At 54.8% G+C, this 21,519-nt stretch overlaps 9 protein-coding genes across 9 annotated transcripts; 8 read left to right on the plus strand and 1 right to left on the minus strand.

Annotated features, from left to right (window-relative positions):
- Nucleotides 1-27: 27 nt before the first annotated feature.
- KRP23_5143 (mRNA-decapping enzyme subunit 2) lies at nucleotides 28-1,317 on the plus strand (the record flags this gene model as incomplete). The annotated part of the gene is made up of 1 exon (XM_067890182.1): nucleotides 28-1,317. One exon carries the CDS (start codon nucleotides 28-30, stop codon nucleotides 1,315-1,317), a length of 1,290 nt encoding a protein of 429 aa, XP_067746747.1.
- Nucleotides 1,318-1,941: 624 nt separating this feature from the next.
- KRP23_5144 (Protein YIF1B) lies at nucleotides 1,942-3,713 on the minus strand (the record flags this gene model as incomplete). Its single annotated transcript, XM_067890183.1, has 9 exons — nucleotides 1,942-2,005; nucleotides 2,084-2,157; nucleotides 2,224-2,467; nucleotides 2,555-2,667; nucleotides 2,748-2,819; nucleotides 2,884-3,031; nucleotides 3,099-3,337; nucleotides 3,405-3,631; nucleotides 3,701-3,713. 9 exons carry the CDS (start codon nucleotides 3,711-3,713, stop codon nucleotides 1,942-1,944), a joined length of 1,194 nt encoding a protein of 397 aa, XP_067746748.1.
- A 555-nt stretch (nucleotides 3,714-4,268) lies between these two features.
- KRP23_5145 (uncharacterized protein) lies at nucleotides 4,269-5,055 on the plus strand (the record flags this gene model as incomplete). Its single annotated transcript, XM_067890184.1, has 5 exons — nucleotides 4,269-4,343; nucleotides 4,473-4,526; nucleotides 4,626-4,843; nucleotides 4,924-4,967; nucleotides 5,048-5,055. 5 exons carry the CDS (start codon nucleotides 4,269-4,271, stop codon nucleotides 5,053-5,055), a joined length of 399 nt encoding a protein of 132 aa, XP_067746749.1.
- Nucleotides 5,056-5,579: 524 nt separating this feature from the next.
- On the plus strand, nucleotides 5,580-6,368 carry KRP23_5146 (uncharacterized protein; the record flags this gene model as incomplete). The annotated part of the gene is made up of 1 exon (XM_067895860.1): nucleotides 5,580-6,368. One exon carries the CDS (start codon nucleotides 5,580-5,582, stop codon nucleotides 6,366-6,368), a length of 789 nt encoding a protein of 262 aa, XP_067746750.1.
- A 254-nt stretch (nucleotides 6,369-6,622) lies between these two features.
- KRP23_5147 (uncharacterized protein) lies at nucleotides 6,623-7,214 on the plus strand (the record flags this gene model as incomplete). The annotated part of the gene is made up of 3 exons (XM_067890185.1): nucleotides 6,623-6,718; nucleotides 6,789-6,852; nucleotides 6,925-7,214. 3 exons carry the CDS (start codon nucleotides 6,623-6,625, stop codon nucleotides 7,212-7,214), a joined length of 450 nt encoding a protein of 149 aa, XP_067746751.1.
- A 353-nt stretch (nucleotides 7,215-7,567) lies between these two features.
- On the plus strand, nucleotides 7,568-10,868 carry KRP23_5148 (uncharacterized protein; the record flags this gene model as incomplete). Its single annotated transcript, XM_067890186.1, has 6 exons — nucleotides 7,568-8,107; nucleotides 8,180-8,530; nucleotides 8,607-8,729; nucleotides 9,715-9,765; nucleotides 9,830-9,856; nucleotides 10,839-10,868. 6 exons carry the CDS (start codon nucleotides 7,568-7,570, stop codon nucleotides 10,866-10,868), a joined length of 1,122 nt encoding a protein of 373 aa, XP_067746752.1.
- A 1,058-nt stretch (nucleotides 10,869-11,926) lies between these two features.
- Nucleotides 11,927-14,299, plus strand: KRP23_5149 (uncharacterized protein; the record flags this gene model as incomplete). Its single annotated transcript, XM_067890187.1, has 5 exons — nucleotides 11,927-11,962; nucleotides 12,046-12,135; nucleotides 13,101-13,172; nucleotides 13,253-13,327; nucleotides 14,282-14,299. The coding sequence occupies 5 exons, from the start codon at nucleotides 11,927-11,929 to the stop codon at nucleotides 14,297-14,299; spliced, it is 291 nt and encodes a 96-aa protein (XP_067746753.1).
- Nucleotides 14,300-15,137: 838 nt separating this feature from the next.
- Nucleotides 15,138-16,099, plus strand: KRP23_5150 (uncharacterized protein; the record flags this gene model as incomplete). Its single annotated transcript, XM_067890189.1, has 4 exons — nucleotides 15,138-15,209; nucleotides 15,271-15,453; nucleotides 15,517-15,606; nucleotides 15,677-16,099. 4 exons carry the CDS (start codon nucleotides 15,138-15,140, stop codon nucleotides 16,097-16,099), a joined length of 768 nt encoding a protein of 255 aa, XP_067746754.1.
- Nucleotides 16,100-17,010: 911 nt separating this feature from the next.
- Nucleotides 17,011-20,854, plus strand: KRP23_5151 (uncharacterized protein; the record flags this gene model as incomplete). Its single annotated transcript, XM_067890190.1, has 10 exons — nucleotides 17,011-17,046; nucleotides 17,125-17,466; nucleotides 17,549-17,626; nucleotides 18,598-18,732; nucleotides 18,797-19,141; nucleotides 19,207-19,338; nucleotides 20,290-20,343; nucleotides 20,419-20,428; nucleotides 20,755-20,763; nucleotides 20,844-20,854. 10 exons carry the CDS (start codon nucleotides 17,011-17,013, stop codon nucleotides 20,852-20,854), a joined length of 1,152 nt encoding a protein of 383 aa, XP_067746755.1.
- Between the last annotated feature and the right edge of the window lie 665 nt (nucleotides 20,855-21,519).

A 21,519-nucleotide genomic window follows, 5' to 3' on the forward strand; every position in this document is an offset into this window, starting at 1 on the left:
AACCGCGGACGGCAAGCCGAATACGAGATGACGTCCAAGTCGTCCAAGAAGAAGCCGAGCCTGGCCGAGGTGATGGACGAGCTGCAGAGCCGCTTCTTGGTGAACCTGCCCGAGTCGGAGCTGGCGTCGAGTGAGCGCCTCTTCTTCCAAATCGAGCAGTGTTATTGGTTCTACGAGGACTTCTACGCCGACCAGTACGCGCACCTGCAGCACGTCAAGCTTAACGACTTCGCCCGCCAGATGTTCGCGCACTGCCCGCTACTGCGGCCACTCGCGCACCGCTGCGACGAGCTGTTCCAGGACTTCAAGACGTACCAGCGCCAGGTGCCCGTGGTGGGCTGTATCCTGCTCAACGCGACGCGCACCAAGCTGGTGCTCGTGCGCAATTGGAAGGGCACGTCATGGACCTTCCCGCGTGGCAAGGTGAACGAGGGGGAGACGGATATGGACTGCGCGCGGCGAGAAGTGTTTGAGGAGTGCGGCTACGACGTGGGCGACGCGCTCGCCCCCAAGCAGTTCCTCGAGTTTGTGGCGAACGACCAGCGCATGCGCATGTATTTGTGTCCTGACGTTCCCGAGGACTACGCGTTTGCACCGCAGACGCGTAAGGAGATCAGCACCATCAAGTGGTTCACGTTCGACGCATTGCCCAAGAAGACGTGGAGTGTCATGCCTTTCATGTCGAGGTTGAAGCGGTGGGTCAAGAGCCACAAGGCCAACAAGAAGAAAAGCAGCAATGCTGCTACCAACAGCTCAGGCCGTGCAGCCTCTGCGCCACGTAACCGGCCGCTGACGTTGCTTACGAACGGTGGAGCTCAGCAGAACACGGAGGGCGACAACGGCAAGAAGAAGACTTTGCAGGGGGAGCGGTCAGTGTCTACGCCGCACAATGATCGACCAGAGACAAATGGCTCTAGGAAAGGCAACCGCGGCCACTTTGGCACGGAGTTTGACACAGCCACGTCTTATGACGGCTTGAATGGAGAGACGTTCGGCAACGCGAAGAAAGGCTTCAGCGTGGAGGAGATGTTCAGTGTGAACGAGCGCCTCACGGGCCAGAAGTTCGAGTACGATGGCAACCCGCATGATTTCGGCAAACCGACGTCGCGGCCGACACCAACGCGAGCCGCAGCTCCACTATTTAATCTCATGGGCCCGAAGCCTGTGCAGATCTTGACACGACCTTCGTCTGCACCGTTGACGCGCGTGGAAGAAGAGACGTGTCCGTCGCCCAGTCCACCTCGCCAATCATCGGGGTCAACACCGTTCGGGTCCTTCCAGTTTGATGCCGTGGATATCATGGCCGTAGTGACGTAACTTGAGAGTGGCGTCGACAACCAGATCGAAGGAGTGAGCCCGCCGCCGCAAGGGTGAGGCATCTGACAAGGACCGCGACTGCAAGTTATCGCGCCTCTTGCTTCCATAAGGGAGGAGCAAGAGTGTCCTGTCCCCCTCAAACGATCCCCGCTCTTCGCCGCATCCAGGCAGGTCGTTCCTTCGACCAGGTGTCATTCATATTTTGCATTTTGTTTTCTAGCTTTGTATCATAGTTGAAGCTGCAGGCCGCCCCAATGCCCACGAAGGAGACAAGAAGAGCACACGGGATGCCTGTAGCTAGGTGTTTTTTAACACCGCCCATTGTGAAGAGCTATTTATCTGCTGCGGTGGGCCCCCGCCGGTGGCAATTAGCCGAAAGCGGGGGAGAGTGAGACAACTGACCCTGCTGTGTTTGAGGGTGATACATGTATGAAGGATTAGCACAACAAGCAAGTCATCGTCATTATCAACTTCTCGTACTGGTACGCACTTGGACTCGTGTAAATAGCCGCAGACCGCGAACTTCATGTCTACATGTAGAGCAGTCACCCAGCCTACACAATGCCCGTTGGCACAAACTGTCTCCGTAGTAATGGGGTGCAGTGTCTGCCTTTGATCGCCGCTTTACTCCCCGGGCGAAGTAGTGTAAGAAATCCAGCACACGAGGACAAGCTGCAAGCAGGACACGCTGAAGAATCAAAGTACCAACGACACGATCAGCCAACATACATAACCCAAGGAGCGCTTCCTGATACTACATTCTTACCCAAAGAGCAAGTAGTTCCGGAAGAGGCGGTTTTCTGGAGTTGGCTCCGCTACGGTCCCCTTCATGCAGTTAAGCTGGGAAATCATGGAAGCAACGTTAGACCTCACAAGCTTACACACACCCTAAGCGGAATGACGCACCGTGAAATATGACGCCGCAACACCAGTGTACAGGAGCGACACGTAGTAAGCGATAGAGCCAAGCAGCTGGAAGACGATCGTATTGATCACCAACGGGATGTACTTGTAACCCGAGAACGACACCAGGTCCAGGAATGAGATGGAGCTGTTCAGCACATAGAGACAGGCAGCCAGCACACCGATTTCAACCAGCTGCATCACGAGGCAATAGCTCGCGTCCTTGGTAATGACATCCGGGCTGAACCTGTTATCCACGTCAGTTCCTTAGTTGGTGAGCAACCCATTCATATGCCAGATCCAGGGAAGTCGACTATCGCGTATCGCAACGTACTGGTTCGAAGTGCCTTTGCTGTAGCCCACAATCAAAATGTAGGTGAGGAAGCCCATCAGCGGGATATAGAGATCCGGGGCATTGCTGTCACGCGTAGGAGGAGCATACTGCATCTGATAAAAGATAGCAACGCACTGTGATTAGGACTGGGATCACACAAAATACGTAAATATCTAACCCCCAGGAAACGTACCGGCTTGGATTCGTCTTGCTCCCCATTTCCCATGCGGCGCCAGTTCTTGTGTCTGAACGGAAGCAACAGGATCTAATAACCCAAGAAATACATCGTCAGGCGATAATATCAAGTTAAATCCAAGTTAAACCCGCACCTTGAGACGGCTCTTAACGTAAGAGTTGTTGACAGTGAAGTAGTACTTGAGGCTGCCCCACACCCCATAAGCTCCCGGGAGGTACATCTCCGATTGCTTCTGCAAGAAGTCCTGTGCACTGTTCATCGCCAGTCCTGCCATCGGATTGCTGCATCCAAAATCACCACGTCAGCACTACCAACTCCTCATCATCATGTAAAAATCTCTCTGCAAACCTGGAGAACTGGTTGATGAAGTCTTGCTGCTGCTGCGGGTGCTGCATGTGCGGCCGCGGGTTGCTGTTCGGCGGGGTCTGCTGCGGAGGGTTCTGTCCGTATCCGCCAAAGTTGCTCCCGTGCGTAGGATGGCGGTGCTGGAAGCCCGCGGTCGTCGGCTGGAACTGCTGTTGCGGAGCAGGCGTCTGCTGAAATTGCTGCTGCGGAGCAGGTACCGTATTCATTCCTGGCTGGTGGAACTGCACAGCAACAATGTTACGTGGGTCAACCACAATCTATTGCACCCTAGGAATCAGTTGGACTCACGTCCTGGGAGAAGGCCGGTGGGGCCTGCGAATTGAAGAATCCATCGTCCTGCACCGGAGTCTGAGTCTGGTTCTGCGCTTTCTGGTAGAACTGGTGCGCAGGCCCGCGTTGCGGCGCCCGCTGCTGGCCCACGGCAGGCTGCATCGGGAACTGCGGGGCAGCGTTGAATCCCGGCGCAGACTGAAACTGCGTCGGGCGCTGGCGCTGGTTGGGGTTCGGGAACGAGCCTGCAGGACGTAAGGGGAAATGTTAAGGATCCTGTAGCGCTGCAGGAGGGGCGCAGAGCGGCGCTGTACCTGGTTGAGCCATGGCAATCCTGCCTTCGCTTTGTTCTACGTGGCAAAATTTGATGTGGTGTACACAGTGTTCTATACTACCGGTAGTTCGTGAACTTTGATGGCGTTCTTGGCGGACGACGACGATGCGTTCGAGGCCGTGCTGAGCTTCGTGGACGACTTTGCAACAGATGATGCGTCGTCTGCAGCTGCTGCATGTGGTGCAGGACCGATGGTGGACGGTGAGCTAGATCTGACGTTGATGCAGGAGATGCAGCTTCAGGTCGATGGCGAAGACGCTCCTGCTGCTGCACCGCTGCGTCGTTCAGCGAGATTGTCGCGTCAAGCTAATTGCAATGACATTTGCACGGTTGATGTGGCTCCTGATGCTTCCAAAGCTCTTCGTTTGAGTCGTCGGACGGCCAACAATACCAAGAAGAAGATGCTGCGAAAAGCTGGAGTCTATGGAGACGCCAGTCGGGCTCGCAACGAGCACAAGCTTGAAGTCGCCTACTTGCATGAGAAAGTTGGTCAGTTGGAGTCCAAGCTGCAGACGCTGCATGAACGGAGTGGTCCAGCTGTAGCGTCGATGATGTTGGAGCAGTCGACGCAAAACAGTAGGCAAAGGGAAGAGGTGCGGATTCGTGGTGGGGTCTTTGCAAACGTGGGTTCAAGTGACGAACAATTATTAGATGATGCAAGTACATGGGAGGGCTTTGCAGCTCGTGAGCGAAGCCAACTAGAAAAGTCGGAGCGTGAGAATGTCCGGCTGAAGCTCATTCTCGCGAGCCAGATTAAGGTGGCGAAGAGCTTGGAGAGCCTACTGCTGAAGCGAGCACAGCAACAGGTAGAGTGCATACTTCTTCTTCGTCCTAATCCACAATATCGCTTTGGTATAGGAGTAGAAACCCACTCGGTTTTGGTTGTGATAACTGTTCTGGTTCAGATTGCCGAGTGCTCCGCATCGATTCGAAAATCAGTGGACGAAGGATGTCCTTCACGCCACACACTGGACTTCCGCGCGGACGCTTCCGACTTCCAGGAACTGCTGCAGTATCTTAATGCAACATACAACGAGGTGGATGCGGTGCTGGCTGCGAATGGCCTCGCTTGGATGGAAATGACGCAGCGAGACGTGCAAATGCGCGAAGGCGTCAATGGAATGTACCTGGAGGTGTTTTCGAACAAGGAGATGCCTTTCGGATTGCATGCTACCGCAGAGGCAACATGGAATTACTTTAAAGGCTCAAAGAAGCATCGGGGCACTCTGTACGCGAAGGCAGCGCAGGTACGAGCAGCCCGCGACAAAGACGCTGTGTTTTTCTTGTGCCTGATGTGTTCGATACTGATGGGCTCCTGGATATGCAGAACCTTGACACCCCATACACGATCATCGAGCATTTTTCTAAGGAGCTGGTCGCGGGCAACTCGAGTACGGACGTCCGCATCAAGCAGATCGTACGTCGATACGTCGAAGCCGACCGCGAAGTTGTTGTTTGGGTAGCGTCAATCACGCCCGTTGACATCACACAAACACCATTCGGTGGGTTTACGTCCCGTCACCGTAACTACGCAGTCATCAAGCGCGCTAGAGCTTCAACTCCTCAGCACGAGTTGTCCTTGCTGCAGCTTGTCTCGCACGGCATGCTCGACACGCACACAGGCACCATCTACGACCCCAAGTACGTCCGAGCACTCACCGACTTCTTGCTGAACGACGCAGCACGCAACATCAAGGCTGACCAACAGCTCATCGAAAACGTCCTCATGGACCAAATGCTGCAACATTAATTAAAAAACGTCCACCTCGATGAACGTGGACGTTTTCCGATTTTGATTTACACAAAAAAAAATAGACAGCTCAAATCTGATCGAAAATAGTCATCACAAACGCGGTGGGATGGCGTTTCTGGCGGAGGATGACGATGCCATGCGCGCATTTGAAGCCGTGTTGAGCTTCGTGGACGACTTCGCAGTCGAGGAATCCTCGTCGGAAGACGCAGTAAACAATGATCTCTCAACCGTGCAGCTTCCGGTCGCGAACAGATCAGAAATGCCTTCGGACGGTGCTCCAGACCACGAAAGCGACTCACCTGCTGGAGTTATCGTAGACCCTGCGGAAAACTCGAGGAGAAGGCCGTGCCGGACATTAGCAGGACCGAGTCTGTTAAATGGCAATGAGGTTGCAGCGCGTCCGGTCTCGGAAGCTATCAAATCGAGACGTCGAGCGGCCGACAATGCCCGGAAGAGGATGCTGCGCAAGGCCGGAGTCTACGGAGACCCCAACCGAGCGCGCAACGAGCGTAAGCTGGAGATTGCCTATTTACGCGAGAAGGTGGGGCAATTAGAGGCGGCATTACAGAATGTACAGGAGCGACCAGTGGACGCAACAGCAAAGAGAACAATACCGGTATCTCGTGAAACTGGTCATTGTGCCAGCGCCTCGACGGAGTCCACAGAAGTGCAGGTTTCTAGTATATGGGAGGGCTTTGCAGCTCGTCAGAGGACTCGGCGGGAGAAAGCAGAGCGTGAGAACATCCGATTGAAGCTTGTGCTGGAAGGTCAGATCAAAGTGGCCAAGAGCTTGGAAATCTTACTGGTGAAACGTGCGCAGCAACAGGTACGAGCGTTGTTGTGCGCTTCTATCCGTGGTATATTTGTTGAATCTGTCTGTGACTTAATACGTTGATGGAGCAGATAGCTGAGTGCTCATCATCGATTTTGAGACCAGGGGATGTTTCCTGCCCCTCTGGCCGCACATTAGATTTTCGTGCGGATGCTGCCGATTTTGAGGAACTACTGGAGTATCTTGACGCTGCGTATAGCGAGGTTGATGCAGTTCTTGCCGCGAACGGTCTCGCGACCATGGAAATGACGCAACAAGACTTACACATGCGCGAAGGGGTGAGTGGGATGTATCTCGAAGTTTTTTCTAACAAGGTCATGCCGTTTGGGTTGCACGCCACTGCGGAGGCGACTTGGAACTACTTCAAGGGCTCGGAAAAGCATCGAGGAAATCTATACGCAAAAGCCGCACAGGTACAGCAGTCTTTTACTGGTCACTTCAAGCAAACAACTGACATGTGCTGTTTTCCCAACTTCACCGCAGAGCTTAGACACGCCGTACACGATTATCGAACATTTTTCAAAGGAACTGTTCGCTGGCAATTCAAGTACAGACGTCCGCGTGAAGCAGATTATAAGGCGCTACGTCGAAGCCGATCGCGAGGTTGTGGTGTGGGTAGCGACCATCGCACCAATTGAAATCAAGCGTAAGGCTCTCGCTGGGCTGATTTCCCACCATCGGAACTACGCGGTCATCAAGCGCGCCAAGGACTCGACACCCGAGCGGGAGCTGTCACTGCTACAGCTAGTCGCGCACGTGACGCTCGACACCCAAGAGGGTACTATCTACGATCCGAAGTACATTCGGGCGCTGACCGACTTTTTGTTGAGCAATGCGGCAGGCAACATCAAGGCCGACCAGGAACTCATTGAAAACGTGCTGATGGACCAAACGCTGCAGCAACACTGACCCAGGCGATCCAAGTGCTCTATGAGGGCAGATCGGCGGCAAGCGCCCCGTGCAGGCGCTGGAAGTTGGTCGGGGATGGCTCGGGTCTAATAAAATGTGTTCGTTGTCCCGGACAAGGAAAGATATCATGCATTCTGTGGTTTACGCCCCTATCGGCTTCAACCGCTGCTACAATATCGCTTCATCCCGGCAATCCAGTTCGTCATTGTCAGACCAATTTCGTAAAGCTCATTGCTTAACCAATTCTCCAAAACCGTTAAACTTCATATAAAAAACCTTCCCTTCGTCATGCGATAACCAGTCAATGCGTAGACTCAATCACTAAATTACGCGTTATAGAGGTGGACACGTGCATGTCGTTCCTACAAAACGAGGATGCGGCGCGCGCCTTCGAGGCGGCGCTCTCGTTCGTGGACGAGTATTCCTTCCCAGAGAGCGACGCACACGTGCAGCCGAGCGCAGCGGTCGTGGGTCCACAGCCGGTGGAAGAAGCGGACGAGAACGTCCAGCGACGAGCGCGCGCCAACGCCAAGAAGCGACTGCTGCGCAAGGCGGGACTGTACGACGACCCGAACCGCGCCAGGAAGGAGCGCAAGCTCGAGATAACGTTCCTACGCCGCCAGTTGGAGCAAATGCAGCTGGAGCTCAAGACATTACAGACACCGCAGAGGAGACAGGACACAGGAAAGCAAGAAAGAGCTCAGCGGGGAGTGCTGGTGGCTACCCGCTCAAACCCAGCGGTATCGAGCGCGTGGAAGGAGGTCGCGGGGCATCAGAGAGAGCAGCGGGACAAGGCCGAGAAAGAAAACGTGCGACTGAAACTCATCGTGGAGCGGCAGCAGAAGCTGGCGGAGGCGCTGGAGACGCTCGTGCAGGCGCGGATCAAGCAGCAGGTAGGAGGAGCTGCTTGTGGTAGTTGCTGGGAGAGAGAAAGGGTTTGATGATTGTGTTTTGTGTAAGCTTAGATGGCCGAATGTTCTGCCTTGTCGAAGCCCAAGCTGGGGAGGTGTTTTACTGGTCGGACGCTGGACTTTCGTGCGGATATCAACGACTTTAAGGGGCTGATTCGAGAGTTGGGGAAGGCTCGTCGGGAGGTTGATGCTGTGTTCGCTGCCAACCGGTTGAACATGACGGAGTCGAGTCATCACGGCGTGCAGCTGCGGTCGAGCAAAGGCGTCAATGGGATGCATCTTGAGGTGTTCTCCAACAAAGCCATGCCTTTCAACGTGTACGCCACTGCGGAGGCTACCTGGGACCACTTCAAGGGCATGAAGAAGCATGGGGGCAACGGAAATCTGTATGACAAGGCCGCAAAGGTGAGACTTTTCAGTGAACAGAGGCTTGCGACTGCGTGGTTTGCTAACGATGTGCGTGTGTATTTTTTGGTATCAGTGTCTTGACTCTCCGTACACTATCATCGAAGACTACGCCAAGGAGCTGTTCGCAAACACGGCCCGTGCCGACGTGAGAGTGAAGCAGATCGTTCGCCGCTACGTGGAAGCCGACCGTGAACTCGTGATTCTCGTAGCGAGCGTATCTCCCGTCTCAATTGCACACGAACCGTTGGCGGGCCTCACCTTCAACTACCGGTGCTACGCTCTGATCAAGCGCGCTGCAGCCGCAACTAAAGACCACGACTTGTCCCTGTTACAAATGTGCACGCTGGCATCGCTTGAGAACGAGGAAAACCGGACGTACGACCCCGCGTACATGCGAGCGCTCGGCAACTTCGTGCTGGGCAACACTGCAGGCAACATCAAGGCCGACCAGGAACTCATCGAGAATGTGCTTGTCGAGCAAGTCTTGAGTCAGCGTCCATCGATTGATCCCTCCGTTTGATGTTAAAGTATTCCCAATCCCATATTCCCCTTGTTTGGCTTGACAAACAGCCCAGCATCGAATCGACCTCTTGTCCTCAGCAAGACGCAACCAGAGTCTCCGGGCACTGCAAATCCCGCGACATGATTCGCACATTGTCCATCTGAATTTCATTAGCAGAGACCTTCCAGCCATGGCGCTGTGTCCCGATGACGACCAAGCGCTCGAGGCGGCGCTGTCCTTCCTGGACGAGTTCCCGTTCGATGGCGGTGACGCTCTGGCGGTTGTCACTGCTGGAGACGACCTGTCCCCGTCGATGCTCCAGACGCCTCAGTGCAAGACGCCGCTGCTGTTGGACAAGGAGATTAAGCGCAGGAACGTGAATGAGAGGAAGAAACTGCTGCGCAAGGCGGGCGTCTACGCAGACCCGAATCGAGCTCGAAATGCTCGCAGACTGGAGCTCGCCTTCCTCAAGGAGCAGATCGAGAAGCTGCAGGTTCATCTACAGACGTTGCAGAAGAGCTGCTCGGGACAGCGGACTGCGGCTCAGCAGCAGACTGCGTTAATCACAGCGCAGCAGATCCCGAGCATGTGGCAGTCAATATCAGACAGCCAACGCAAGCGACGAGAAGGAGCGGAGCTGGAGAACGTGAGGCTGAAGCTTGTTGTGGATCGACACCAGAAGGTGGCGGACAATCTGCGCGACTTGCTGCAGAAGCGAGCAAACCAACTGGTAAGGCGCAAGGGCGACGAGAGTGTTGATTCAAGGCTGAGACTGACGTTGTGTCTTGGTACAGGCAAGCGAGTGCTCGTCCTTCATGGATGTGAGCGCCCCGAAGCCTCATATCGTCCACGTGCTGGACTTCCGTGGAGACCTCACGGACTTTGAAGCTCTGTTCCGTCTCAATGAAGCTGCGTATCGGGAAGTGGACGCCATCTTCGCGGATAATGGGCTGGCGAAGATGGTCGCGTCTCCTAGCGACGTACACATCCGCGAAGGTGTCGGTGGCAAGTATCTGGAGCTGTTCGCGAACAAACTTCTGCCTTTCAGACTGAGCGACGCTACGGAGGCTGCATGGGACCATTTCAAGGGAACTAAAAAGCACGCGAGCAATGGAAATATTTACGAGAAAGCGGCAAAGGTGAGTGCTGTTGAGTTGATAGTGGCAACGCTTTGCTTGCTAACGTTTGCGGTGGAACCCTGGTCGATTGTGCCAACAGAACCTCGACAAGCCGTACACGATCATCGAGGACTTCACCAAGGAATTGTATTCCAACAACTCACGTGCAGACATCAAAGTGAAGCAGGTGGTGCGGCGCTACGTCGAGAGAGACCGCGACGTGGTGATCTGGATCTCGCACGTATCGCCCACGGAGATCAAGCACAAGCTGCTCCGTGGTCTCACCTACCACCTCCGAGGCTACGCTCTCACCAAGCGTTCACCAGCTTCGACACCAGAGCGTGAGCTGTCGCAATTGCAGTTTTGCTCGTTGATTTCGCTGGACCAGGAGCCTGGCACGAGGTACGACCCTGCCAATGCGCGAATGCTCATCAACTTCTTGATCGGCAACACGGTGCAAAATATCCGCAACCACCAGGAGCGTATTGAGAGTGTGCTAGTAGATCGAGCGCTAAGAGAACACATGCAATAGACGAGCATGGCTGCTTCGACTTGAGGGCAAATCCCGCAGCCTTATCACAACATCGTCGTCGTGTCTAGCGAGCAAGCCATTTGGTCGGGAACATGCCTTTGTCGCGGGGCTCGCTGCCACTCGTGGTCTGCGTTCATTGCTATCTTCGACTAGAAACGCCATGGCGTTCCTGCAGGGAGATGACGAGGGCGACAAAGTGTTCGAGGCGACCATGTCTTTCATTAATGAGTTTCCGTTTGATGAATCGGAGGCGGACGCATTGAAGGGCGCTGCGTCAAAGACGTCGGCGCCAGTGGCAACGACGCAAGAGCTGAAGCCCGTTGACAGCGGCATTGATGTTGTGGAGATATCCTGCGGCGACGGTGGACTCGCGACGAAATCGACGGCATCGGCTGCTTCCTGCACGGTGCCATCGATCTTGAGCGTGGACACGACTGGAATGACTCGACGAGAGAAAACCACTGCGAGAAATGCAAGGAAGAAGCTGCTTCGGAAAGTCGGCATCTATGGTGACTCGAATCGAGTACGCAACGAGCGCAAACTGGAGATCGCCTACCTCCGCGCGCGGATCGAGGAACTCCAAATCGACTTGCACGCTTTACAAACACACAAGGGCGGACAGTTGACCACTACCTCAATACACTCGCAGCAGCAGAATCGGGATCAAGGGTCGAATACGAGCGCACTGGTCGTGACGAAGGCGACCACGCAGATCTCAAGCATCTTTCAAGAACTGGCGGATCGCCAGCAGCGCCGACGAAAAGAGGCTGAGCGCGAAAACATCCGCTTGAAACTCGTCATGGAGCGCCAAAGGAAGGTTGCAAGCACATTGAGCAGCTTGCTGCAGAAGCGAGCGAGTCAACTGGTACGTAGCATTCGGTCTCGCCTTCAACTTGTGTGGAAGTTGGTCAGCACTGACGTGAATTCTGCAGGCATCAGATTGTTCGTGCTTCTCCAGCCTCAACTGCCCAAAACACCAAATTGTTCATGTGCTGGACTACCATGGAGACGTCAGCTCCTTCCAGGGACTCTTCCGACACCTGGCAGCTGCTTACCGAGATATCGATGCCGTGTTCGCAGCCAACGGTCTGTCTAACATGGTCGTCACCCCAAGTGACGTGCACATTCGCGAAGGTGTTAATGGCAAGTACCTCGAGGTGTTCTCCAACAAAGTACTGCCGTTCAAATTGCGTGACGCAACGGAGGCTGCATGGGACCATTTCAAAGGGACGGAGAAGCACATGGGCAACGGAAGTCTCTACCAGAAAACGAAAAAGGTTTGCTTTTAGGCTGCACGTCCCCCGTACGACCCGCCTGCTTGCTGTCGTTCTAACAGAAAGGTTCTCGTTGAGCGTGGCAGGAACTGGACGAGCCCTACACAGTCATTGAGGAGTTCACGAAGGAGGTGCATTCAAACAACTCTCGTGCAGACGTGAAGATGAAGCAAGTGGTGCGTCGATTTGTCGACCCTGACCGAGATATCGTGATCTGGGTCGCGAGTGTGGCGCCAACGGAGATCAAGCACAAGATGCTTCAAGGCCTGACGTATCACCTTCGAGGCTACGCTCTCACCAAGCGTTCTGCAGCCTCAACGCCGTCACAAGAGCTCTCACAACTGCAGTTCTGCTATCTGATCTCTCTCGACCAAGACATCGAGACGAGATGTGGCCCCGACGAGATGCGAGCCCTCACCAACTTCCTCATTGTCAACACAGCACAAAACATGCGAGTCCACCAGAGCGGCATCGAAAATCGTCTCGTGGACCAAGCACTTCGACGCCAAATGCCATGAACAGTCGATACTCGAAGGTCCGTGTTGCATGTATCCATTCCACTTGATGCGAATAGGAAAACTAGTCTAAATCTTGATACAGCGCCAATGATCAGCTGTTGTGCTTTGCAGGGCGAGTGTTCATTGGACGTTTTGGGTGACGACTACCGAAAGACATGGCGTTCTTCCTGGACGAAGACGACGGCGGACGAGTCCTCGAGGCAGCGCTCTCGTTCGTAGACAGGTTCGAGCTTGATTCGTCTCCTCGGGCGAATTCTACTGCTCCCCGGGCGCTTTCCGTGCTGCCGTCGACGCCACTGGACGCAAACGCAGATGAACTGACACGACGTGCGGTGGGGAATGCCAAGAAGCGGATTCTGCGGAAGGCTGGGGTGTATAGCGACCCGAACCGAGCTCGCAATGAGCGCAGAAGGGAGGTTGAGTCCCTTCGACAGCAAGTCGAGAAGCTCCAGGTAGAGCTCCGGATATTACAGAGTCGACGAGTGCCGAATGGAGCACCACGAGCTGTCGACTCGTTCATATCGAGAAGTTCTGCGCTACAGATACCCAGTATGTGGCAGCAAGTTGCTGCTCAGCAATATCGGCGACGCAATGAAGTAGAGAGTGAGAATGTCCGCTTGAAGCGCATTGCGGCGCGCCAGAAGAAGGTGGCTGAAAGTCTCGGTGCCATGCTGAAGAAGCGAGCAAATCAATTGGTACGGAACCTACAGCGCTGCATTGTGATGGAGTTCTGCAGCCACTTGATCTGACCTGTGGTGCTGTTGTTTTACTGTAGACGAGTGACTGCTCCTACTTTACGGATACGATTCCCAGGCAACAACTTGTCGGCATGACCACGTTCCAGGAAGATGTAGGAGACTTCCAAGGGCTCTTTCGACAACTGGAAGCTGCTCGCCGAGAAATTGACGTTGTATTCGCTGCGAACGGCCTCGCAAATATGGTTGTGACTCCAAGTGACGTGCATATCCGAGAGGGTGACGATGGCGAGTACCTCGAAGCATTCTCCAACAAGTTTCTTGCCTTCAGACTACCTTCTGTAACTGAGGCGCTGTGGAGCCATTTCAAAGGACTGGACAAACATGCCGGCAATGGAAAGCTCTACGAGAAAGCGGCAAAGGTGCGTACCGAGACAACACCTGTGCTTGAGTATTATAATGGTAAGCTACATTAGTTCTGACGGTTAATTGCTAGGACCTCGACGAATCTTGCACCATCATGGAGCACTACACGATGGAGATGCATTCCAACACATCTCGAGCAGATATTAGAGTGAAGCAAGTCATCCGGCGCTACGTGGAGGAGGACCGCGACATTGTGATTTGGGTGTCGCGCGTATCGCCCGTCGAGATCAAACACAAGATGCTCCGAGGTTTGACGTACCATCTCCGCGGCCACGCAATGGCGAAACGATCGTCTGCGTCGACGCCAGAGCGTGACCTCTCCCAACTTCAGTTCTGTTCACTCATCTCTTTCGACCACGAGGCTGAGACATTCCACAACCTCGACAACGTGCGTGCCATCATGAACTTCCTCATCGTCAACACGGCTCAAAAGATGAAAGTTCACCAGGATTGCATCGAGAACGCACTCGCTGAACAAGCACTAAGACGCGAGATAGCTGGATGAATCACCGTTCTATCAATGCAAATACGGAAACCAGTCGAAAACCAGTGGCCGATAGCTTGAGTCGCTTGCTGAAGAAGCACTCTTATTATCTTCTGCTGTGTTTTGCGCTGAGCTTACTTAACCTGTCTTGTTACCAACAGCAGGAAGACACCCACAAGTTGTTGATGTCTTGCTGCAGACAAGCGACTGGATATGAGTCCCAGGCAACAAGTTGCTCATATTGTGGGCTTCCGGCACCTGGTACCCATAGCTGCTCGCAAAGACGTTGACATGTTGCTTTTCAAGCGGAGTTACAAGTTGACAGCTGGGCAATCTTTGCTGCCTTCTCGTAAATGCTCCCGCTCCCGAAATGCGTCTCAATCTCGTCGCTGTGTAGATTCGGGGACTTGGTATCCAAAGTGCTGAGTAAATTGACACCAAGTTCGGTCCAAATGCACCATGAACTCCCTGGTTGTGAGCTTAACATGCAACCAGGACCGAGCGCTCTCGTCAACAAACGTGGACCTTATCATCCGGGATGAGACACTGGCACATAATAATCAAAATTGACTAAGAAAAACTCGAGCATGGCCTTCTTGCTAGAAGACGAGGACCAGAGCATCGTGGAAGCGGCGCTGTCCTTCGTGGATGAGTTTGCAGCCACCCCCGCCGCGTTCCCAGACACTGTGCCATCGCTAGCAGAGAGCGGGAACACCGCGGTCGAAGACGAGCTGGCGCGGCGCGAGAAGCTAAACGAGCGCAAGAAGATGCTGCGAACCGCGGGCGTGTACGGCAACTCGAACCACGTGCGCAACAACCGCCGCATCGAGATCGCGTATCTGCGCGAGCAGCTGGAGAAGCTGCAGCTCGAGCGAGACGCTCTACAGAAACTCAGGGGACGAACGGGAGTCCGAACGGCTTCAGTGAAGCGCCATAGCTCGGTGCATGTGCCCAGCGCTGAGTCCATCGCGTCCTTGTCGACGGTGTGGGAGAGCATTGCAGAGAGTCAGAGACGCCGCCGGAAGAAAACGGAGTGTGAAAACATTCGCCTGAAAATGGTTCTGGAACACCAGCAAAAGGTGGCGGACAACCTGAAAAACTTGATTCAGAAGCGAGCGAGTCAGTTGGTAGGTCGATTGATCAGTTGGTGGGGTTTTAAGTTGCTAACGTCATTTGGATGGTGATCAGGGAGCCGAGTGCTCGTTCTTCACGGACGCCGACTACAAAAACCACCACGTGCTGGACTTGCGCGGAGACGTGGGCGAGTTCCAGGGACTGTTTCGTCACGTGGACAATGCTTACCAGGAGCTCAACGCGGTGTTCGCAACGAACGGCCTAGCCAACATGGTGGTCACACGCAGTGACGTCCAAGTACGAGACGGCGCGGGAGGCAGGTATGTGGAGCTCTTTTTCAACAAGGTGCTGCCGTTCAAGCTGCAAGACGCGACGCAAGCTACGTGGGAGCACTTTAGAGGATCAGACAAGCACATGGGCAACGGCAGCGTGTACGAGAAGACTGCCAAGGTAGAAACGTCAACACAGTGGAGGGTCTGCATCGTGAAGCTCTAACGTGTTGGATGTGTTGCCTATGCAGGACGTCAACGTTCCCTTCACGATCCTCGAGGCCTTCACCAAGGAAATGCACTCGAACAGCGCTCGCGCCGATGCAAACATGAAACAAGTCGTCCGACGCTATGTGGAGCCTGAGCGTGAAGTCGTCGTTGCCGTGGTCAGCGTCACCCCGGCACAAGTGCGAAACAAACTGCTCAACGGATTGAGATACCAAGTGCGGAGCTACGCCGTGACCAAGCGCTCTGCAGCGTCAACGCCCGAGCACGAGGTGTCCCAGCTGCAGTGCTGCTCGCTCATCTCGTTCGACGAAGAGATGGAGGCGAAGCTCGGCTCCGACGCCATCCGCGCACTCACGAACTTCCTGATCGTGAGCTTAGCTGCGAAGATGCAGGGCCACCAGGACTGCATCGAGAACGCTCTCATGGACCAGGCGCTATACCACTGACGCAGCCATCCGTGTCGTGATGAGAGCGAGAGCTGTGGAGGACCGAGGTCAATGTCGTCGTGCACGTATTAGTTAGTAAGGGATGTATGTCATGGAAGCATGAAGACCAGCATGCTCGTCTCGCGTTGCTCAGCAGTTCGTTGAGGTTCAGGCGGGACCTCAAGTCACTCACCATCGAGCACACGCAGCCGCGGGTAGACAATGCAGTTGTGCTAGAGTCTGGACCAAGTTAATGCACTGAAGCTGAGACTTCGCAAACATCACAAGCAGCGGTGCTCGCATCCATGGCTTTCTTCGAAGACGAGGACGACCGCGCGTTCCAAGCGGCGCTGTCCTTCGTGGACGAGTGCGCGCTCGACGAAGAGGAGGTCGAGGGTGCAGCAGTGTTGAGGACCGCCGCCTTGACGCAGCGCGAGGATGAATGGGCCGCGCTGACCTGCGGCTCAAAGCCGTCGGTTAACGTCACTGGCGTCGAGACTTCATTCGGAGTTGAAGGAAGCTACGAGATGGCATCGACGGTCTCCTCTAACGACCACAGGCTCGGAAGCTCGAGTCGAGACAAGCTGAGACGGCGATCAGAGATCAACGAGAGGAAGAAGCTGCTGCGCAAGGCTGGCATCTACGGAGACGCCAACTGGATGAGCAAAGACAGCAGGCTGGAGATCGCCTACCTTCATGAGAGAATCGAGAAGCTCCAGCTCGACCTGCAGGTTCTGCAGACTCGAAAAGGCAGACAACCAGCAGCTATTCAAGTTGCCGCACAGGAGCAGACAGCAGACGAATCGGCCTTGCAACTGCCCAGGGTCTGGGAGGAGATCAGTTGTCGACAGCAACGCCGACTAAAGCAAGCGGAGCGCGAGAACCTTCGCTTGAAGCTTGCGGTTCAAAGGCAGCAGGCGGTGGCGAACTGTATGACCAACGTGGTCCGGAAGCGAGCGAGTCATTTGGTGCGTCAATGTGTCACGACGTTGCTGTGGCTGCTAGACTTGGCACTAACGTGTTGTGCTGCTGTTCTTGTGCTGCAGACGACCGACTGTTCTTCCTTTACGGCCTTCTCCGACCAGCATACTGTGCGCGTGCTGAGCTCCCGCGGCGGTGGTGCAGGCGACTTCCCGCTGCTGTTCCGCCACCTCGAGACTGCGCGCCGAGAAGTCGATGCCGTGTTCGCTTCCAATGGCTTGGCAAACATGGTGCTTACTCCCAGTGACGTGCACATTCGCGAAGGCGTCGATGGCAAGTATCTCGAGGCCTTCTCCAACAAAGTGCTGCCCTTCGGACTGCGCGCCGCGACAGAAGCGACCTGGGATCACTTCGAGGGATCCGAGAAGCATCGCGGCAATGGCAACATCTACGAGAAGACTGCAAAGGTACGAAGAGCTTCAGTACAGGCCGAAGATACGTACAGCATGACTTTGGCGGCGCTAACGTTTGGACTGTGGCTGCCAACAGAACCTCGACGACCCGTACACGATCATCGAGGAGTTCACCAAGGAGATGCATTCCAAGAATGCACGCGCAGACATCAAGGTGCAGCAGCTCGTCCGGCGCTACGTGGAGCCCGACCGCGACATCGTGATTTGGGTCTCTCGTGCTGAGCCAGCCGAGATCAAGCACAAGATGCTGCGTGGATTGACGTACCATCTTCGAGGCTACGCGATGACAAAGCGGTCTCCTGCATCAACGCCCGAGCACGAAGTCTCGCAGCTGCAGTGCGTTTCGCTGATCTCCCTCGAACCCGAGGCTGAAGCGATGTACGGCCCCGAGACCGTGCGAGCGGTCACCAACTTCCTTATCGTCACCGCCGCTCAGAAGATGCAAGCCCACCAAGACCGCATCGAGAACGCCCTCGTCGACAAAGCGCTACGACGCCAACGTGGCCTGGCGACACAGAGCAACGTAGCAGTCCCCACTACCTCCTAACTGTAAAACATGAACTGACACCCGAGTTGTTGGCAACAAAGACGCCTCACACAAACAATTGAGGCACACAGAGGCATAGGGGGTACGTAGCAAACATGGTGTTCTTCCTGGAAGACGATGACCAGGTCATCGAAGCAGCGCTGTCCTTCGTGGACGAATGCGGTCTCGACGAGGCGAAGCGTGATAGGGACAGTAGGACCAAGTCGTCTGCGCCAAGTGGGGGCGACCATGGCAGCTCCGAGACAACAAGCGACGACGAGACGCCCATGGTCCAGTCTGCTCGATGCAAAGCTCCAGTGAGGTTATCGTCCCATGAAGACAAGATCAGACGTCGAACGGAGGTCAATGCGAAGATCAGGGTGCTGCGCAAGGCAGGCGTGTACGCGGACTCGAACCGTGTGCGCAATGGACGGACGCGGGAGATCGCCTTCCTCCGCGAGCAAATGGAGAAGCTTCAACTCGATTTGGAGACGCTGAAGAAGCGCAAAGGCGAACAGACGACAAGTACACGCGCCCCAGCAAGGAACTCACAGCAACGAAATGCAGCACACACATCGACGAATCCCACAATGTGGCAGGCGGTTTTGGGCATCCAGCGGCGCCGCCGTGAGGAAGCTGAGAGCGAAAATATTCGTCTGAAGCTCATTGTCGAGCGCCAGCGGAAGGTGGCGGATAGTATGGCCAGCGTACTGCAGAAGCGAGCAACTGGACTGGTACGAAGTGAGATGGTCTGTAGAGCCGCTGTAGATTGGCTGTCTGACTGGTGTTTTGCTGCAGGTGAACGAGTGCTCAAGCTTCATGAGGCAGAACTGCGTACAACATCCTATGGTTCACGAGTTGGCCTTCTGTGGAGACATGGGCGACTTCCAGGAGCTCTTTCGGCAGCTCGAAGCTGCCTACCATGAAGTGGACGTCGTATTTGCTGTCAACGGCCTCGTTCACATGGTGGATACACCGGACGATGTTCACATTCGAGAAGATGGCGAAGACACGTACGCCGAAGCGTTCTCGAACAAAGTGCTGCCTTTCGGTCTGCGTGATGCAACCGAAGCTGCATGGGACCACTTCAAAGGATCAGAGAAGCACCTGGGCAATGGCAACATCTACGAGAAGACAGCGAGGGTAAGCAGCTTCGTCAGAGGCGGCACTACCTCAGTGATCGTTGAGCTAACATTTGTGGCCTGCAGGATCTCGACGAGCCGTACACTATCGTCGAGGAATTCACGAAGGAACTTTTTTCTCGCCGCTCTCACGCAGATATCAAGCTGAAGCAAGTTATTCGACGCTACGTGGAGCCCGACCGAGACATCGTCGTCTGGGTGGCGCGCGTGCTGCCTGCAGAAATCAAACACAAGATGCTGAGTGGGCTCACGTACCGTATCCGAGGGTACGCCGTGACAAAGCGGTCGTCCGCGTCCACACCAGGTCACGAGGTCACACAGTTGCAGTGCTGCACGATGATCTCGCTCGACAAGGACGCAGAGTCGAGATGCAGCCGTGAAAACCTGCGAGCGCTCTCCAACTTCCTCATCGCCAGCACAGCTCTCAAGATGCAGGCCCACCAGGACCGAATCGAAAGCGCTCTGAGCCAGCAAGCTCTTAGACAACAAGCAGCAGACGAACGAAAGGTCGAGTAGAGCGCTGCGTGACGGGCGTCCAGCGGGACCGAGTTATGAGACAATACACACCATCAGATGGTCTGAGGAGCTCCGCCCTTTGCGCATTGATCATTTGATCAAGTGACGAGCATGGCGCTGTTCCAGGAGACTGACGAAGCGTTCGAAGCGGCGCTGGCCTTCGTGGACGAGTTCTCGCTCGATGAAGCTGCAGCCGAAGCAGCAGACCTCCCCTCGCTGCCGTCGCAAATCCAGGATGATCTGGCAGCGAATGAACCGAACTCCGCGTCCACGGCGACACGTTCGACGTCGAGTGAGGACAAGAGACGGCGACAGCGGGAGGTCAATGAGAGGAGGAGGCTGCTGCGCAAGACTGGGGTCTACGGAGACTCGAACCGCGTTCGCAACGAGCGCACCAAGGAGATCTCCTTCCTGCGTGAACAAATTGAGAGGCTGCGACTTGACCTGCAGGTTCTACAGAGTCGACAAGACCCAGAGCAAGCGACTGCAAAGCGGGCGAATGCTGCAGCGTTAGTCGCGACGAACTTGGCCGCGATAAACAATATTTGGACGGAGCAAGCAGCTCGACAGCGTCATCGTCGGGAGGAGGCGGAGCGTGATAATGTGCGATTGAGACTGGCTGTCGAGCGACAGACGAAGGTGGCAAACAATCTGCAGAGCTTGATGAGAAAGCGGGCTAGTCAGCTGGTAAGGAGCGTTGCGAACTCATCATGTGAAGTTTGGCACCAACACCCGCTAATCTCTGCTTTGTGTTGTTGTCAGACGAACGAGTGTGCGTCTCTAGTGAACACGTGCTGTCCAAAGGGGAATGCCGTCGATGTCCTCGATTTCCGCGGGGATATCGGGGACTTTCGTGATCTCTTCTGTCACCTTGACTCAGCTTACAGAAGTTTAGATGCAGTTTTCGCGGCGAATGGCTTGGCCGACATGGCAATTGCTCCTAGCGACGTCCACGTGCGCGAAGGTGTAGACGGCAAGTACCTTGAGTTTTTCACGTACAAGGACCTACCTTTCAGCTTGCAAGACGTAGCAGAAGCTGCATGGGACCATTTCAAAGGAGTGGAGAAACATATGGGGTACGGACATTTGTACCAGAAGACAGCAAAGGTAAGCTGACATTGGACGAATTCTTGATCCTAGATCGATCTGATACGGCGGTCGGTGACTGCTTATTTGTGTGCTTATAGAACCTTGGTGAGCCCTACACGATCATCGAGGACTTCTCCAAGGAAGTCTACTCTAACAGTTCTCGCGCCGATGTGAACGTCAAGCAAGTTGTGCGGCGATACGTCGAAGCTGATCGTGATATTGTAATCTGGGTTTCTCACGCAACACCGACCCAAGTCAAGCACAAACTGCTCCAAGGACTATCCTACAACTTTCGTGGCTACTCCATTACGAGGCGTTCGCCTGCGTCCACCCCAGGAAATGAGATGACGCAGATACAATTATGCTCGCTGATCTCTCTCGACCTGGAGGAAAAGGTGAAGCATGAAACCGACAACGTCCGAGCGCTCACCAACTTCCTCGTCATCCATGCAGCTAAGAACATTTTATCGCACCGAAAGCGCATCGAAAATACGCTGGCTGACCGAGCTATAAGAATCTGATCCTGCCTGTTCCTTTTGCGAGGTTAGCTTTGGGACCCGGATGATATTGCTCAATGGAAGCTTTACAATCAAGAGTGTACCAAATACTGTGTACATTCTATCATGACGGTGGTCACTTTGGCGAGCTTATTTCTAAAATCTTAACACCGCGCTTGCAATACCTCCAACCTCAGTGCATTTATCGCGCAACACGCCCAGCAAACGCTAACCGCTCGATGCAAACAAATCGCTTCATTTAATTGAACGTAAGGCA

This window comes from Phytophthora ramorum, assembly GCF_020800215.1.
Source record: "Phytophthora ramorum isolate Pr-102 chromosome Unknown Phyram_PR-102_s0004, whole genome shotgun sequence".
In the NCBI taxonomy this organism is placed as follows: domain Eukaryota; phylum Oomycota; class Peronosporomycetes; order Peronosporales; family Peronosporaceae; genus Phytophthora; species Phytophthora ramorum.